Source organism: Pezoporus wallicus, unplaced genomic scaffold (genome assembly GCF_028554395.1).
Source record: "Pezoporus wallicus isolate ANWC-B61680 ecotype Strahan unplaced genomic scaffold, APGP_CSIRO_Pwel_v1 contig_4722, whole genome shotgun sequence".
NCBI lineage: Eukaryota > Metazoa > Chordata > Aves > Psittaciformes > Psittacidae > Pezoporus > Pezoporus wallicus.
In genome coordinates, this window is record NW_026641840.1 from 4,326,532 (window position 1) to 4,346,128 (window position 19,597).

The following is a 19,597-nucleotide window of genomic DNA, read 5'->3' on the forward strand; positions in this document are numbered from 1 at the left end:
CAAGCATCACTGAATGAATTATTCTCCTTTTATTATTATTTTACTTAAAACCACTGCAACAGAAACTATTCAGAAGAACACATAGGAACAACACAGAACTACACAGGAACAACAGAGGAAATAGGTCAGAAAGTCATGACAGTGTGAACACACTAGTAACAAGCTAAGAACAAATCAGATGTTCCATTATCATTATCGTTGAATCTACATGACCGGAAAAGCCTGTCATAGCTAGATAATATCTGAGCAAATATTCATTACCTAAATGCATAGGTAAAGAACGGAAGCTATTTGTATAAAACGGAAATGTCTACATGATTCACTGCTTAAAAACTATGCAATCAATTAAAACATCACTGTGCTGGAACTGTAGCCTCATTGCCTCTTCAGAGGATCTGTCGAGTTACGAATCCAACAGGAAACAGATTGTAGCTGCCACAGGGGAGACAGTCTGTTACAAAAACTACCTGCTTTCCCAACAAACACTATTTCCTAATTTCCTCTATAAACTACTCTTAAAAAGACTAAGCATTCCAGCTACAGTATATCAAAGACACTTCCACAAGGTAGTGTCACCACTCCTCTCTGCACAAAGGATTTTCCTTCTCTCACATAATGTAACACTGCAGTTATTAACCCTAACTTCCTGAAGATGGCTGCCTTAGATATCTGGGGGCATAGGCCATATAGGTAAATCAAATGGTCAGCATTTCACCCTGTATCTACAAATAAGTGTGTGTGTGTATACAGAGTTCTAATTGAAATTCTTAATCACTTTTATAGACTTTGTGTATTCCTCTTGAAAACACTTACTTCCTCGTGTAAAGAGGAAGACAAGGCATAGGGGTCTGGGAAGTTTTAGGCCTATACTGGCAAAAAGGCTCTACTAGCTCTGTTCATAAAAGTCGTATCTAAATTAAATCATTGCATAGAAGTGCGAGATGTGGCCATTGTATGAAGATCTAATGGCAGCAGTAGGACAGAATCAATGCTAGGATGTGACTCAAATCTACAATTAGTCATCTCCTTACATGCAGGGACTGCAGACAAAAGTAGACAAACTGCAGACAAAAAGGAGAAAAAACTGCTGACAAGACATTCTAGTGACAGTTCCATAACCTTACACAGAAGACAAAAAAAACCCAAACATTACTCAGTGGGAATCATGAAGTCACTGGACAGACACAAAGGTAAGACATAAGCAAGTTCAGAATAGCACAAGAGACTGTGATGATGCTACAATGATCCTGCGCCAGTTAAGAACAGCACATAAGAAAAAAAGAAAGGAAGGAAAGCAGTAGGTTGTAGTAGCTGGCCAAAGCATGAACCTTTCATTCACCTCTGTTACAAATTTGCATTTCCTAAGCATAGTCAGATAAGCTAAAAATAACATTCATGGCACTGCTGGAACAAGAAGTCAAGTCAACACATATATGTTAAACTACTGAAATCTGAGAATGAACTTATGCTGCATCTCAAAGGCAGATAAAAGGATTTTCTACCTTTAAAAAGTATTGAGAACCAGGCTATTTGCTGATTTCATGGAATATTAGTATGCTCACGTTTCATGGGCAATTCTAACTTGGAAAAGATTTACTATCTTCATGGGTCATGACTGACATGAAAAAAACTTCCATTATTTTGAAAGAAGTGTAGTATTTGCAGCTTTAAACAGAGAACATGATCTCCATTACACAAAGTCATGACAAAACAATTGGTCATTCTAATAAGCACTCACAAACTAACCTTTGTAAATATGTCAATATATTGTTTGGAATGACCTGGCCATTATCTACCACAATATCCTGTTAAAAAAAAAAACAAACCTGTAAATAGAGTAAAGCTGGTTGAAGAAAGCTATTTTTTTCACTCCCAGTGATGCTCCATTTGCTTAATACCACTCATGTTTGCCATTATACAACCCAGCAAAAAGTATGCTAAAACTGTTATACACTGGAGTGAGGCCTAAAAGTGAAGGGTTAATACAGGAACAGTATGGTAGGAAAAAAAATAAAAATAATCCAACAGATGCTAAAGCTATAGGGGACATTTGGATCAGAATTCAAAGCATGTAGGCAAAATGGCAAGAAATCAGAACATCTCATGGCATCGACAATAAGAAAATCCAGAACATACCTCAATGCCATTGAAATGAAAACCTCAATATTCAGTAATAAAATAATCCTTAAACCATCAAGCTGGAAATAAAAATATCTGTCATATACATTTTCAAAAAACGCAGAGGTACTTACTAGGTAGCTTTAGCACTGCCTTGTACTGTTACATTCAGGATAGGTATCCAAGTGCCTCTGTATTCAAAGGCAGGTAATACAGTTGCACCTCCTCTCATTCCAACCACTCCTGGACTAGTTTGTGCTGAGCTAGTATTCCCCGATGCATTGCTTCCTGCTCAGAAAAACAAAGTGATAAAATTAACCCATCTAATTTTAGTGATCAGCCAACACCCTTTTTATGTATTTAGTTTTAAAATTGAGATACAGAATGAATCTGATTCACCCTGCTCAGTAATAAAAACCATCACCAACAGAAAAAACTATTTTTGAGCTCCCTCTGCTGTCTGAAACGCGATCTTACATGCAAAGTAATCAGTTTAAAAGACACAGCTGATTGATGATAACTACCTTATTTTCAGTCAGAATAAATTATATTTGAGAAAGACACAGCAGCATTCATCACATTCGGCAGAAGAACTTTCATTGGTTTTGATAAAACAATATATATTTTAGTGCTATTGTTTGATTATCATTATCTGGATAGTTACATCTAGAACATCTAGTAGGAAAGAGAGCTTAAGCGTTCCAAGAATACACTTTAAAGATTTCAGACATGAAAAAGACACAAGAAGAGACGGAAAGAAAACTGCATTGTTTGAACCTGGTCCATGGCAAGATAGGAGAAAACAAACAGATTCAGGGAAGAGCTGACAACATGCCAACCAACAGCTAGGAAGGAACAAATTTTGGTTCCAATTTAGAAAGCCAAAAAAAGCAGATAAAGGGACAAGGAATTCTGCATATATACACTTCCTACATATAGGAGGAGGTCTGTACTTACTAAGAGTAGGTATCACATGTTTAGACTCACTGCACAGACAATGTGGAGAGAAAGGCAGAGTCCACATGAACTCATTAGCACCTCATACATCAACATAACAACTGCCATTTTTGGTGTGCTTGCTTCTAGTATATAGTGAGACTAAACTATCAATTTGGGCAATATGAATACACCCTGAAACCTACGCATAACCTTTTAACACAGTAAAGCTTAACAGACTGAAACAACAAAGTCATGCCACAAAAGAGAAGTAGTTAATCAAATGTTGCTATTAACACAGTTAGACTGGTGTCATTTTCTGTGATCCCACTGAGCAATCACATATATACAACTATTTTTATATCAATGTAACTCCTTGAAGTGGTAAACATTACACCAGTATAAAAGAAGAGGTAAAAAGCTCTGGAAGATGCGGCTTTCAACTTCTCCTACAAAACAACTACTTTGCTGTAATCTGAACCTCAAAAGCCAACTACAGCAGTATAAGGTATAATTGTTCAAGGCCAGGTTGGAAGGGGCTTTGAACAACCTGATCTACTGGAAGGTGCTCCTGCCCATGGCAGGGGGGTTCGAATTAGATGATCTGCAAGGTCCCTGTTTTCACATTACAGAAAAAGCAAAAATAATCTGTAAAACACAGATCCTTCTTTTTACCCCTTGGCTTCCCCAGGCCAGTTTCATCCCTGACCATCCAGAAGAATTAGTGATTGCCTTCCAGAAGGAAGCAAACACTGTTTTACTACTTCCATTGTACACTGCCATAAATGACATCCCCACCCAAGGAGAAAGAAATTTGTTAGAAATAAGAAATAATTTCCTCAGAATTTCCCTTAGAAAAGTTGTGAACCAAGGAGCTTGGTTGCTGTAAAAGCTTTGCACTGCTGACTGGGAGCTACATCTTGCCCGCAAGACAAATCACCTGTTGTACCAGACCTGAAAACACTGGTTTGTTTCAAGCTGGTTTTCCACCTCAGTGAACAGAGAAGTACAGAACTGTATCAAGCCAAACACATATACTGAATCAAATCAGAACTTTTATTACAAGATGCAGTAAAAATAGGATTACAGTGAAGACAAGGCTTTACCAGTTTGGTTTGGTGTTGCTGATGTGCTCCCTGTGCTTGGTACAAGAAATAGTGACTGGATGAAGGACCCCAGTGCATTCACAATATCACGAAAAACTTTAGTGGAATGTTGCTTCATATCATAGGACTGACAAAAGGACCTGGAAAGCATTTTAGAAGATACAGTAAGTATTTGACAAATTAGGGACTAAAAGCATATTTTAACAGCAACTCCTTGCCCCCCTCCCACGTGCAGGCTTACAGCACATTTTAACTGCAAATATTTAGGTAAATTAACATATTTAGTTTTAGGTAAATGCTCCTTTGATAGCGGTAAGAGGGTTTGGAACACTCAAGTAACGGTAATTCAGCCCTTCCTGGTTAATAAGCATAGTCTAATGCTTTATTAAAAATATCCTAGAGAGTTTATTGCATTTAAGTTTCTACATATTTACACTGTTTTAGAAAGCATTTTCCACCAGATAAAAATAAAAGGATTTCTTAAATTGTATGTAAAAGTGAAACTCAATATATTTAATACCTTAATAGCTGAGGCTGCACACAAAGCCTGTGAATAGATTCTACTGCAACAGCTCTCAGCCACTGTGGTTTGTCTGCATCCAGAAACTTAACCAGCAATGACAGAAAGATTTCACATTCTGTTACCTAAAAGATACAGTTTATAGCCATTAAATAAAAAGCCTCCTAGAGATGTTTTCTAAAAAAACTTTCCATTTCATCCTAGAAGTCCTATCCCAGCAAGTTTTGCACAGGATTTAAAAAATCCCTTCAATAAGCACTTACTAAAAATTACATTAAAAACATGACTAATAATCATAGTATTTTTGTCAAGCTGACGCCACACATGCAATTGTACTGAAGAAGTTAAATTCCTCAAAGACACTGCACTGAAGTCCTTACATGTGTCAGAGTAAAAAATTAAATGGGAAAAAGAAAAATCTTTCTTTAGAAGATATCTAAAATTGAGGAAGTAAAAACAGCTAAACATGGTTTTCATGCACATTCTGTCAACAGCTAACACAAGTCAAAAGCCTCTTAGCAAGTATTAACAAGCAATCAACAATATCTAAAGGCAGGCAAGCCATATAAAATCAGAAGGTTCCCAAAACTTTAACTGAAAGGCAGTCAAGTACAGAAAATATAACAGCTAATCTACCCTGAGAATTTATACAAGCCCACGTTTAATAAAATCACACATGTAGAATACATGTCAATGCAAATACACAGAAGAAGAAAAGAATATTTAGACTTCTCTTCCTTCAGTATACATGAACAGTTCCCAAGAACTAATTAATACTATTACTGACCACAGTACTGGCATATACACAGAAAAATGGAATTGTATAAAGAAAAATCGAACATACTCTTACCAGCAAACTGTAAAACTGCTTAATCAAAACAGAAACTACTCTCAGCAAACGCATACAGATGGGGAAGTATGGTTTTTCTACTGGTGCTGGGGAAGATGACGTGCTGGAACCTTGCCTGAATTTGATATTTGGGGAAAAGAGCTTTATAACAAGAGGACATACTCTTTCTTTAAGAAGAAAACTGAATTCCTGATGCTGAAAAAGAAAACAGAACAAATTTTAAGCAGATAATCTTTAATTTCTACCAGTAGCTCTGATTATGCACATTACTTATGTCTGCTGCTATGATCAAGCACCCTGAGTTATGTAAATCTTGGTATAAATTACACACTCAGGAAATGAAAAGGAAGAACAGCATACACAATTGTAAAGCTACCAAAAAGCATAATGAAATGGTATGGTCAGGCTTGTACCCTGCATCCCTCTTCTTGTACTCTGTAAACTGAAATATGCTGCTAATACATTATTCATTATATATTTATTTCTTTAATTTAGTTCCTGTCTCCTAAAATGCATGACTGTAGGATCATGGTGCATTTATATGTAGTAGATCTTCACAGTTCCTAGTCATGATTCTTGCTGTTTGGCAAGTGGGGCAAGGTTAATGTTTATGTAGAAATAACAATGCCATAAACTAAGTAACAGCTGTCATAAATCATGCAAGATCAGAAAATGCATCTTTGGAGAAGATTAAAATGGCAAAACAAATAGTGAAACAGTAAAACATGCTCTACAAAATGCACAAACACAAATCAAGTATATGGGAATAGAAAAAAAGTGCACAAAAAGCACAGAGTATTTCTCTGTCATAAAACCCCAACATGTAAAAGCTACAAGTCCTTCTGAAAAGTAGTACTCATGGTAAATTAAAGAGGAGTTAACGAAGTGTAGATTTTAATACCCATGTGAAAAGTCTTCCTATTTTCCCTCCAAGAACTACTCACTTGTAAAAACACTTGTGGAAAGTCATTAAGGACTGACTCAAGAAGTTCAAGACCAAATGTCCGGGTCATTTCTGTCATACCCACGAGCCAGTAGGGAGCATCAGCATTAACTAATTGACAAAGATCCTTGAAAAGAAATACAATAACATTTACATTCTCTGCACAGTCCTATACTGCTGTAAGTTTACTGAGTCTACAACAAAATCTACACTCTCTCCCTCTTTTGTTATGAGGAATTGTCCAATTTCAACGCAGCTTTTCCCCAAATACTTCTTTTACTTAAATTATTAAGCAAAAACTTTAAAAAAGGAATTTTAAACTTTGCTGATATGCTTGTAGCAACTGTGTTCATTCCTGCCCTCAAAAATATCTCAAGACCAGTAAATTTGCTAAGTCAAGAAGATTTTAACTGGTGTGTTGAGTACAACTGCTACTAGTCATCATATACAGAACTTTAATGTACAATACCAAGCACAAGAACCAAGACTGACTTACAGTAGCAGTATTTGGCTCACGGAAAAAAGACTCTTCGATCTAACACAGACATGCATGGTTAGGTGTTATTTAAGATGTATAGTAAAACATTCCTAGGCTGCCACTTCTTTATTTTCCAGTCACCTCCCTGTGATACACATACCATAGCCAATTACAATAAATGCACGTAAGAAAGCCTGAGGCTCTGGTTAAACACCCTGTCAATATGCCAATAGCAAATTTTTGAGATTTGTTACAGAGATGTAGAAACACCCAATCATAACTGCAAATGTATAAGCATATGCTCCCCAATACCTGAAAAAGCATATATGCATCCTTAGCACATGGCTTCAGTGTACTGACAGATCTTCTGTTACTATTTCCTTGAACTGCAACTGGCTGGTCAATAGTATCTGTGTGAAAATAAACCCCAGTTTTGTTAACAAAGGAACTGCTGAAAATCAAGTACAAACTAAGTGTTCTTATAAAAAGATTCTAGGAGAATGGCCAGGTAATTCTACTGCAAGTTTTCATGTCTACTGAAATAAACATTAGATTGAATACCAATGATCATCAATACCAATCACTTCTTTCCAGTAAATGCTCTCTTCAAAACTACTGATGTGTATTTCACACTCTCTAATCTAAATTACCTTCACCATAAATAACATGTTCACCTCAAATTCCTTCACAAATACTAATGCGAAGACCAGTTCTCACAGCTTGAAAAATATCTAAGTTTCATACACCGATGTCCTGACTTGGACTGACACAATGGCTAAGGGTTACATCTTGTTTGAATACAAGTAAATTTACAGAAGACAGTAAACATTAATGACTGATTTTTTTTATAATGTTTATAAACATTTTACTACTCCTTTACTTAAAAAAGATAAACACAAGCAAGCAGAGTAAGAAGTATGCCCACCTTTGTATCGTTCATCTTCAGCAACCACCCTCTCAAATACAACAGTAACTACCTGCCTCACTGTAGCTGCCGCAGTGTTATTTGTGATATTATCTTTTGTGAAGTGCAATCGAAAACAAAGCACAATTGCCTGAAAGGGAGAGAAAAAAATAAAAAAAAGATCACCTTACAACAATATATTTTCATGTTTTAGCTAAGAGTCAAGACAGCTGATTGAGGAATTCTTTCCACCAGTTTGTCAAAAGGTTGCCTGAAAAAAAAATTGGTTTAATCATTTTAAATTTGAAGAACCAGAATAAGTTTTATTATCCTGGCCAAATACTCTTTACTAATCCTTTACAAAGATAATCTAGAACTGGTATTAACTGAAGATATTACGAAGTGCTAATAAAACTACAATTACCATACAGAAACACACAGTACTCAACCACATAAACCAAGGTGTATGAACATTAATGTCAAAAGGATATTTGGATTATAAGGTTAATCACAGAAAGGTCAGTCAACTTCAAAGGTAAAATGCCATTCCTCACCTACATTAAAATCACAATACTTTCACAACCATGTTGCCTCAACTGCTATTATTCCTCTCTAAAGTGCATATTTTCAATGTGTCATTGTGCCGGCAGTGACCTGAATATTGTTTTCCACTGGATTTCGTATTACCTCTACCGCATAGTTTAATACTTATTCTATAATGAATTCTGAAAATTAACATCTGTATGTATAGTGAAGCCTGTATTTCTTGTTCTTTTGTTCTTATTCCATGTTCTTGCACTTGCATGAACCTCAACCACACGTGGCCACAGCGCTACATGCTCTAAAGCACACAAGATTCAGAATTTTCTTTTGCCACTTTTTCATGTAAATGACTTGTGGGCTCTGCTCAGATGGTATCCCCATGTTAGTCTGAAATTTTACAACACAACCTTACATCTCTGGACATAAAGAAAGAAAGGTATTATTATGGAGGAATTAAAAAACAAATTGAAAATGAAGCTAGAAGAAATCCTGTTTTCAGAGTATAGACACAAGACAACAGGGACACAACAGAATTAAGAAAGCCCCTCCTTTTCCATTATTTACAAATGCTTTATATGTAAAATTTATGGTTTTCCTCTTGGATATTGCACGTACTATACTATATGTACTTAGTTGTCACTAACAAATTCTTACCTTGGACAGTGCTTCATCATGGACAACTGTATTGGTTGTTAAAAGTACAAGAACTGTCTGGAGCAATTTAAGTTCTTCAAGACTGTTTTCCATCAGTTGCCAAAGCATATTAATAATGTTTCCTGCTGCAGCCTACAAAGAAATAATTTTTTGCCAACAATTAAGATGCTTACATACTGGTCTATCATGTGTACACATAAAAGGACAGCACTGTCATAAATGCATTTCTAACTGCACTTGCGTTTGTTTATACCATGGGACCACGCTGAGAACACAAAGCCGATTTCATTGTTACAAGCTTCCCAAGGTATTTTTAAAGAATTGACAGCAGATACCTCTTAGTGTGTATTTCAAATTAAAATGCACACTTTATTTTCTACTTGAAAATACAAAAGAAGCAGTACAAAGACTTTTTACTCCAAAAGGTGTTCATATTGAAGAAAAATCAGTGTAATTTTACATTATGCAAGCACAGTATTATTTTCACCAGCTTCTTAACACACTATATATGCAGTACCATAACATGTCATGACATTGACAGTTGCAGGAAATGTGCATCCATTTAATCTTATTTTTAAAATTAAAATGTAAAAAACACATAATACATAATGTTATCAAACAGAGGAAATTTTGTGAATACAACTTGCAGAATTATATTCATCACGGACATGTTCTGCTCCTGCAGTGTAAGAATGCAAACTAAATGAACTGGTCAGAATTTTCATTAATTTCCTTCTAGAGGTCACTAACATTTTATCACCTCTTTTTTAATTTTAATTTTCCTTTTTTTTTTTTATGGTCAAAAATGTTTTCTTTTAGATTTCAATTTTTTAAAAACAGATACAAGTGAAATATTTTGCAGACTACACTCATAATAATATAAACAGCCTCCTAAAAAAAGCATTCACCTTCAGTTTGAGTATTCTCACACTGCAATATTTATATATTTATACAAAGGCTGATCTTACCTCTGAAACAACTTCATGGGACATGAGCCTCTGTATGGCTGCTAGACACAGCTGAGTGATCTTTGGTTCCTTTGTTCCACAACCCATTAGAAAAGGCTGAACTACCTCTGAGCTGTTCTCTTTTAATGCTTTCAAAGAGAGATACAGAAGCAGTCAATGTTTAATACGTTGAAAAATACAATGCAAAATTTGTTAATCATACCTGCTAACCAAAAGCAATCTCCACTCTTGGAAATTCGGGATTTACTCCTGCAGACAGTCACTGAGCTGCCATATCTTACTTTCACAATTACCCTTAATCCCAAGCACCTTCTTCCTTACACACTCAATAACTTTCCAAATGCAGAACACCCACTTTGGTTAGTAAGAAAACGTAAGGTTCTGTCCATCCCAGAACTTTTTTCTGGCCTTCCAGTGGTGACGGGCCTCATGCTGGTAGCTGCCTTGTGCTCTGCTCCACCTCAGCACCAAATTCAAATTCAGTGTGGCACAGACATTCCGAGGCAAGGGCACAAAGGGGAATAGCAAAATGCCACCGATGAAACGGGAGGAGAAAGAGGCTGGACCGTTTGTATCCTGGGTACATACACCTGGCTGTGAATTTTTCAACCAGTGTTTTAGTGAGAAAGAGCAGCTTCTTAAAATGAAGCTTTGTCAGGAGAAAACACAAGTACATAAGGGTTTTTTCCCCTTCTTTTTATTTTTAAGGAGGAAAATACTTGCCAATGAATACAACATTCCACACTTATTTAAAAAAGTTTTTCCCCATAAAAGTAATTCTGGAAATCTGAGATAAAGTTCATAAAATTTAAAAAATAGGAAAGTATATCTGAAAGATGACAGGAGAGGGCGAATCTGCCTGATGAGCACTTTTCTGTTTGCAGGCATGGTTGTTGATTCACGCAGCCTTTTAAGATTTTAGCTGCTCAACACCATTTCCAATAATAAAAATTTCCTCACAGTTTGAAGTTCAGCATGTCCTTAATCTGAAGGTCATACACTGTGGTTTAGTCTATGTGTAATGAGAAACGTGTTCATGAAAAAGTTTCACACATTTTTAGAGCACAGATCTTGCCACAAACAAACAAAAACCACATTCTTACGTAAAAATGTAAACATGATCTCTTTTTTCTGTTGAGCAATCTGAAGTGAAACATCAAGGTAAAAGCTACAGAAATACATTCTACTGGTATTTTACAACTTAAGCACTAACTAACATGACTAACAAGTTTCTGTGAAAAGAACAGGCTAGCATAAATTATAGATGCCAACTTTCCCTAAGGTAATAGCTCTTACAGGGTGATATTAACATATATATAGCCATAGTTTCAGCAGCATCTTTAGAGCCAGCATTGGCTCTACATCTGACAGAGGCTGACCTCGCACCAAACACCTAATCAAAACCAACTAAAATGTCAGCATAAATGTGAATGAATACACATGTTCACTGCCTGTTTAACAACCTGCATTGATTTCAAGATGTATTATTTCAATTTTCAAATTAAAAACAAAACATTGGCTACTTCATCAAAACCAGGTTTGTTTCCAATTAAGACATGTAATTTAGGCATCTAATTGTCAGCATCTACGTGTGAGCTAGATGTCTAAGCTGCCTGTATAGTCTATGAATATCTACAATACCTCGGCAAGAGAGCTCGCTCTAACATGGGCACAAATGTTCTAAGAATGGCAAAAATGGCATGAGTTAATAAGACAAAGAAAAATTTAAACCTTTTACAGTATTTTTCTTATAATCTATTAAAAACAATCTCCCAACAAGTTCTACACAAGGATTTTTCCTCTGTGAAGCTGAAAAATTAATGTTTTGTAGACCTGGTTTGGTACTGATCATTATACTAGCTTCAGTCTTAAATACACAGAAGTCTTCTTACATCCAGGTCTGCTTCCATTTTGTTACCAAAATTATGTAAATACATATTGGAAAAAAATCTATCATAATGAATCACATAAAAAAAAAAAAGTTTGGGGATGTGAAATTTACTCCTTCATTCCATCAGCAAGATAATAATTCTGATTAAAAGAACTTCTAGAATGGAAGTATAAATTGCCTATCTCAGAGCCACATGAAAATAATTTCTCACATTTACCCCCGATGATACAAAGCACAGGCTGACTTCTCCTTTGAAATCACTCAAATCCTCATAAATAAATTATAAAGCATGTACAGACTGTTAAGAATGAAGACTTTGAAACTGCTCAGCTTAAATTTTCCAAGAGAAAGAAGTCAGATCAATGACCTCAGAGTTCTGCCAAGTTAAGCAGATCTCACCAGACACAATAAAGATTTTTAAGATTTTAGTGAAGACTTTAAGATTGAATCTATGTCTCTAAAATTATAATCATTCACAGTGTAATGCTTCAGGAAAGTGTCAGGTCAACTTACTGAAACCGATGATATTGCTGTTCATCTATTTTAGTAAAACGGCAGTTCACATCAAAGTACAAAGAAAAAACGTATCCTGATCAAAATACTTGCTGGATTACTAGAATGTCTAGTAGATAGTCTTAAATCATCTAGCAGTCAAAAATTATCTACTTCACTAGATTTCACAATTACAGTAGCTTTTTGCAGATGTATTATTACTAAAGTATACACACTATTTTCCTCAAAAAAAAAGCCACTACAGATAGGAGACAAAAGAGATTTTGACATTAACATATCTACAAGATTAGCTTACAACTGATACCTCAAAAAATACAAGGGTCCATAAAGAATTAGGACTGTTTAATGGATTTATGTTTAAACTATGGAATGTTAGGATACTATGCAGGCAAAGTATATGTTCCCCTCTGTTCCACAGTTTCTCAATGGGAAAAACATTATTAGCCTATTGGCAAAGACTAACTAATCAAAATAAGTTTCAGGATGTGCAGGTTTTCCAAATCTCGTAACAAAAAAACCTGCAGGTTTTTTGCTGAATGAAATAAATATGATCTACATTCTAGTTGAGAACTTCCAAAGGAAAAGTGCTTACAAAATCTGACCAACTAACAGAAAGCGTTCCCTCAAAAACACAACAGTAAAGACTGCCCAGAATCAACGACCCTTCACATCTCTTCACTTTGAAATGAAGATTTAAAATCAAATAATCTTGCAGGATTACAAACCAGCTTCCTAAAATATAAAGCTCTTCACACAGTAATATGCCAAATGGCTAACTAGAGGTTTCTCTTGTTCATTTGTGTATTTTGATATAGCTGACATTACCTGGCATAGTTTTCCCACTTATGTCAGCATTCATGACAGCAGTAAAAACAAAGAAAATAAACAAATAAAAAAGAGGCATTAAAATGAAATATTGAGGGTTGGGACTGCTACTTCAAATAATTCTAGAAAGTGCCTCCTTACCAGTATCTGATTTAAGCATCTTAAAAGAAGAAACACTTTTACATCTATTTCATTTAGACCTTTCCGTAGACACTCAAGTATTATATAGGACATTCAAATCTGGCCAAAGGCTTTACCAGCAATTGGCAAGAAGCCATCAATTTACAAGCTATTTAATAAAGCTACAGAAAGTCAGAGATAACAGTTTTAAGCACTTACAAAACAGCAACTCACAAGATATCTCCTGTCCCTCAAGGCAGTGGTACACCTTAAACTGAATGACCTTGTCTCAGATCAAGATGGATTTTTGCCTGCCAGGTACAAGTGTCCAATGGCTAGACACTCATACTAAACACACAGAGGAGGATCATACCCAGAACACCACACAGATCACTCAACAACAGCTGTGGTGAACACAGACAGTGAATAAAACATTGAGAATTTGGAGTATTTCATGCCATTTTTCTAAGTGGATGATTTGTACTGAAAATGGAGACCTTCCTCAGCATCAGGTCAGCACTAACATAAAATAGAAGTAGTATTAAAAAGTTCTCATGGTCCTGAATTTTTTGCTAGGTGCCCAGAAGTAAAGCATCACTGATACAGCCATACAAAAAGACATAAAGAATTAGGACATGTACACAAGGCATCTTTTTAACATTTTGATCTATAACCCAAGTTTATTTTTCCCATTGCATTTGCAAATAATTACCTGCCAAAATATCACTGTTACGTGCAGCTATTGTTTTCACTTTGATTATTCCTGATTCAGCAGCCTGGAAGAGAAGAAAATAAAAGCTTAGATGCTATTTCATAAATCAATATCTGGAAAGAAATAAAAATACCAAAGAAAAACAAAACTTATGGTCTCAGAGGAAAAATGTTTGTGTAGTGTTTTAGGTAAGCAGAGCTAATGCAGAAGTAAAATCTTTGTAGCTTCTGGAATTTCACAGGAAAGGGTATATTCTGTGGTTCAGAATTTTTAGAAATCATGATTTTCACTGTAATACCCTCCAGTTCTATGAATACCAAGAAAAAACACTAGTTAACCAAAACCCTGTTACCCAGCCTCTGTCCAGTTTCAAACTGTGAAACAATTACCATGATGCATAATCTGTCACATTCATCAGGCTGGAATGCTGAAGAAACTTGAGAACATCAGTAATTATATCAATGTTTAATACTTAACACCTAACCAATGAAATCCAGTTAATAAACTGGATGTGGTACACACTATTATCACTGTTCTTCCAGTTGGGTAGCAGTATTTTCCATTTGAAAGCTAACACTTTCATTGACAATGAGTATCAGAATAAAACCCATTTTCCCATGGATTCTGTCTCCCAAATGCCATATACAAATTTTCCCAAGGCAGTACCATGAAGAAGCCTTCCCAACAATTCTCCCCATTCTTCTCAGCACACCGTATAATCCACACCAACAGATCTTCCCCTTTCCCCCTAGGTATGACCTTGCAGACCAACAGCATCCTCCTCTCCCTCATGCACACCTTTGGTGGGACCCAGGGCTGCAGAGAGGCAGGTCAAGGCACGTATGTGCCCAGACTGGCTGGAAGACAACCAGGGGCTGAGTATCCCGTCAACAAGATCACATACCGCTGTGAGGGAACAGCGGTTCTTCCTTCGGTTGTCCACAAATGCTTCCCAGCGTAAATCACTGAAGTCATGTTCTCTAATGGAATCAAGCCAAACTGAAAATATAACATTGAGGCTTTGCATTTCACAGTTATGATTTTTGACAAGTTTTGTGTGCAAAACACAAAAATAAACTGCAAATGGCACCTTGCCATTTTTAAATTCCATTAATACACTAAAAACCTCTGGAAACAACTAAAGAAATCATGTTCAATACACTGTGAACCAAAATAAATACAACATGTTTTCCCAACATAAGGTCACAAATTCCTGGAAAATACTGTTCTACCAAATTTGAAAGTACATTTCCCCTTTTATTTTTGCTTTGTATTTCTGCATACTTCCCACACTAAACATTTCCATTTTTCCTCTGATACTACTATTAAAAGAAGTGTGCCATCACTACGTAAAACAGATTAGAGAAGCAGGCAAATTGTGGCAGCAGAAATATGGAAGTGACAGCACATTAAGTTCTACCAAGTAGTATTACTCCCTCTTCACCAAAACACTACTCCAACAACATTTCCCAGAAAGTCAGGTTAAGATGACTGTATAAATTCATAACCAAATATCTTAATTTTAAGTTTATACATATATTTATCAAAATAATAACATTAGAAATGTAGAAGTGAAATTTTCAACTTTATTTTCCAAAACAACATAGAAACTGCCTTAAGATAATTTAACAGATTTGTGACATTCTGCAGAATTAAGCTTTGCTGAACATACTGTTTCTACTTTAAAAATATAGACAGAATAATATCCAGTGTTTGAATTAACATACATGCTCAATAAGCACAAACTGATATGCAAATATATCTTTCACATAATTAAAATGAGGCGTGCTAAATGCAGTTCTCATTTATTTTAATTACATTAAGTGTTAAAGTGTCCTAAGTTTTCAGTCAATCCCCATTCTTCACTTATAAACTGTCAGCTAATTAAGGGGGTTTGTCACAGCAAATTGTTCCTATTAATTAATAGGAAGGATTTGTCATAGTACAACTTCAGTTATCTTCAAACTAAACCTCATCACACCTACTGGCAATCCATTTCTCTCTTTCCAGGAGTGACAGACTCACTCCAGATCAAAGAAACATTCAGCCTCCCCACATGTGTGACATTTGCAAACACCGCACTCTACACAAGGAAGAAACAACAAAGTATTTCCAATGTAGTGTCTCCCAGTCAGTTCTTTCCATGCTAGCATTATATAAAATAGCATATATTGTTTAAAAACTAAGGTAAAACAAAACAACGGCTATTAGACTTATTACCACTTTGAATGTAACAGGGTTTCTCCACACTGGAAGTTCTGTGGTTACCTGCATTATGCTACGCTTTCCGTTTAGAATCCCAGTTCAAAAATGTTCACAGTTAAAAACTAGTTATGCTGTAAACACACTAAAAAAGAAAAAAAGACACAAACCAGAAAACGACCCTCCACTATATATGTAAAAATACCACATATTAACATTTAACAAAAGATTACCTCAGTTGATCACAAATAACCAATAGAAATAAAGGGGTATGAACAGTTATCTGGCTACTCTGGATACATCAATATAAAAGTGTATTTGGACAGCATCAACTTAACTTGGCAAGATGTCAGTAGATTTTAAGTTTACAAATTTATACCAATTACTATAGCACTCCCTAGGTCACTGCCCCGTTAGAAAAGGATCTTATAAACACACCAATCAAGGAGATGCCCATCATCATACTGTTTTTATGAGTACAAATATGATAATTTACTTTCACACAAATATAAAGCATTATGTTTTTAAAGCAGTTACCACATTAAAAACTAACATAACCAATTGCCCTTAGGACCCCAGTAAATAGTAGTCTAATGAGCAAGTCAGTATCTCTTTAATTTGAAAAAGAAGCAAGTACATGCAATTCCCATAACATAACAAAGCGCAGCATACCCGAAACCTTCAGTCAGTCAATTACATTTCCCATTCTATTACTTTAATAACTGTGAAATGACTGAAATAGAATGTCGCAAACATACACTTACTGAGTTTTGCTTCAGGTTTCTGCTGACGCAACTATAGCGGCCAGTCTGGGGAAGGGAAATATTAATGAAGAACAGAAACTGACTCTTGGTGATAGTACATATTCAAGTCAATCTCTTCCAGTACTTTGATTTGATTTTAATCAATCAATAGTCTCACTGCAAAATTCACCAGGACCCTCCAGCTCAAGAACTTGCCCCATCATCTTTCTACTTCCTTGGAACTTACCAAGTGTTAGCTGAGTACGTGGAAATCACCCTTCACAGAAACCAAAGTAAAACAAAAGGAGAATTTCTGTACAAAAAACCTCAAGACACACATAGTGCAGGGTGAAGTAGACTGAAAAGAAGGTGGTACATAATATCTACCTCCGGGCCTCGAAGTTTCTTCCTCAAAGTATATAGTCTGACAACAATATTCACAGCTCCCCAAGACCCTCACCCTAAAGCTACCTTACAGACAGGCTCTCTGCCTGAGACAGCTCAGGATGTGGAAATTCATAGAGACTTTTAAACCCAGCCTTAAGAGTTTGCCAGGTACAAAACTCCTTCCCCCTCACAGATTTCTCAGTCCTCAGTTCAAACAGGGAAGAACTTTAATCTTGTTGTCATTCCAAGTGCTGAACGCACCTTTCCATTTTTCTGATATCTTAATCCTTGTGTAGGGCCAAAACCACCAATCAAGGAACAGAAACAGGTAATTTCTACTCACGCACTCAGCAAGCAAAGATTTAACCCATCCTCAAGCAGAATCAACACTTTGCAACATCCAGGTAAACATTCAAGAGCTAGGTTTTTCCACATTATAGTCTGTGTGTACATATTTAAAGATCTAGAACTCATAAATATCATATGGAAATATTAGGATAAATGGAGTATGCAATTCTGCTAGCTACTGTTCAGGATGATGTAGATGCAAGCCATCCATATCAGCAGCAGAGTAGTAAGTACATCTGAAAGGCACCAGTTCCTCAAACCTGTCTTCCAGGGACACTGTAGAAGCTCACAAACCCACCAAAAGATACCACTATAGCTAATTCCATGAGCATAATGATGTTACCTGGCAGGCCAAGAACATCCACAAGGAATAATGGCATGGCATATGCTGGAACACATAAACCATGTAATTATTCAGTGGTTTACTTCTCACAGGTGAAGACATTGCAGACCTCTACTGCAATGCATATGGATGAGCAAGCAAGGTACCAGAAGGGTCAGGTGGGATGTAATCCAACAGCACATCAGTTGCTCCACAGTGATCCCTATGTATTTGCCCTTACTGTTGGATAAACGTGAAGTTACCCTTCTTTCACTGAAAAATAACACCACAGTTAACAACTTTTCATGAGGGAACGATGACACAATTTCTAATCTCAAATCTCTCTTAACAGTGACCCTTTTCAGCAAGTGAGAAAACACAACCCTCTGTCTCTGCCATATGAGTGATTTTTTAGAAGTTTCCAAAAAGGGGATTCATAAAGGTTTTAAAAAGGGTTCACTTGCTGATCTTCAAAGAAGCTGGTATCTCACAATCAGGACCAGATGTAGCACCTCTTCTTTTTTAACCAAAAATTATATACACGCATAAAGGTATTTAATGGAGCAACCAGGCATGTGCTAGTTTCTACCAAGGCTTGACCTAGTGTTAAACATGTTTTTGTATGAGGTCCTAAATGTGACAGTATTGTTACCAGAAGTTAGTAAAAAAAATAAATATTTCCATTGCTAGTGCTTTGAATGACCACTTGTGTTTTGATTGTATGTTCAGAGCAAATTGCTCTCTCCAGAGATATCAAAACTGTTGTATGGTTTGAAGCTTATACTACACGACCTTTTGACTTCTCCCTTACAAAAAGAAAAGCGTTCAGGAATGCTTTCAAGAACGATGGCCTGTGCTGGTATTTACAGTACATTGTTTGCCAACCTCTTACTAAGACTGAATGAAAGTATGTCATCTATGGTCACTTCCACATCTATTACTTAAAATAAAAAGAGCAATTTTTTCCTATTAATCGTTATCTGCCTATCTAGGGTCTTTAGATAAGAGATCCTCCTGTCCACAGTACAGTTTCACTTCACTGTTATTCTGGCTTGCTTTGCAAAAGCATGTTCTGGACCATTACTGTAGTACTAAACTATTATTTGGAAAAAACAAACTCACAAAATACTCCACACTAAATCAACCTCATGAAAGCATTTGACTACAGCACACTTGTGTTAAAAAGCACTGTATTTGCCTTCTGTATTTTTGTCTTCCTCTCCAGGAGTATAATCCCATCTCAGACCCTTCTCTTTTATATATGCTCATTCTACCTGTAATTTAAACTGGTGAAAAGCCAGCTCTGATCTGACAGCAGTGTGCACTCACAGGGATTTATTATATTGAATGATTTAATGGATTCAGATTAGAGCTTGCTCGCATTCTACTGGCTTGGAGGAAAGTCTACCAGCAGTCTCTGGGAACAGGGCATGATCATCGTAAAGGCAGATACAGGCAGGAGGTACATGAACCAAGTACTTAAGTCAACAGGACACATACAAGCTCATGCACCC

At 36.1% G+C, this 19,597-nt stretch overlaps 1 protein-coding gene across 4 annotated transcripts in view; it reads right to left on the reverse strand.

Annotated features, from left to right (window-relative positions):
- MON2 (MON2 homolog, regulator of endosome-to-Golgi trafficking) overlaps positions 1-19,597 on the reverse strand; it is a 67,983-nt gene that overhangs the window by 38,852 nt on the left and 9,534 nt on the right. For all 4 annotated transcript variants that reach the window (XM_057425535.1, XM_057425534.1, XM_057425533.1 and 1 more), the window contains exons 2-11: positions 14,082-14,145; positions 10,021-10,148; positions 9,053-9,184; positions 7,877-8,006; positions 7,264-7,361; positions 6,475-6,600; positions 5,531-5,725; positions 4,681-4,805; positions 4,161-4,300; positions 2,253-2,406 (exon numbers count right to left, since the gene is read on the reverse strand). In XM_057425535.1, coding sequence (XP_057281518.1) covers positions 2,253-2,406; positions 4,161-4,300; positions 4,681-4,805; positions 5,531-5,725; positions 6,475-6,600; positions 7,264-7,361; positions 7,877-8,006; positions 9,053-9,184; positions 10,021-10,148; positions 14,082-14,145 — 1,292 coding nt within the window. The remainder of the gene's footprint in view (positions 1-2,252; positions 2,407-4,160; positions 4,301-4,680; positions 4,806-5,530; positions 5,726-6,474; positions 6,601-7,263; positions 7,362-7,876; positions 8,007-9,052; positions 9,185-10,020; positions 10,149-14,081; positions 14,146-19,597) is intronic.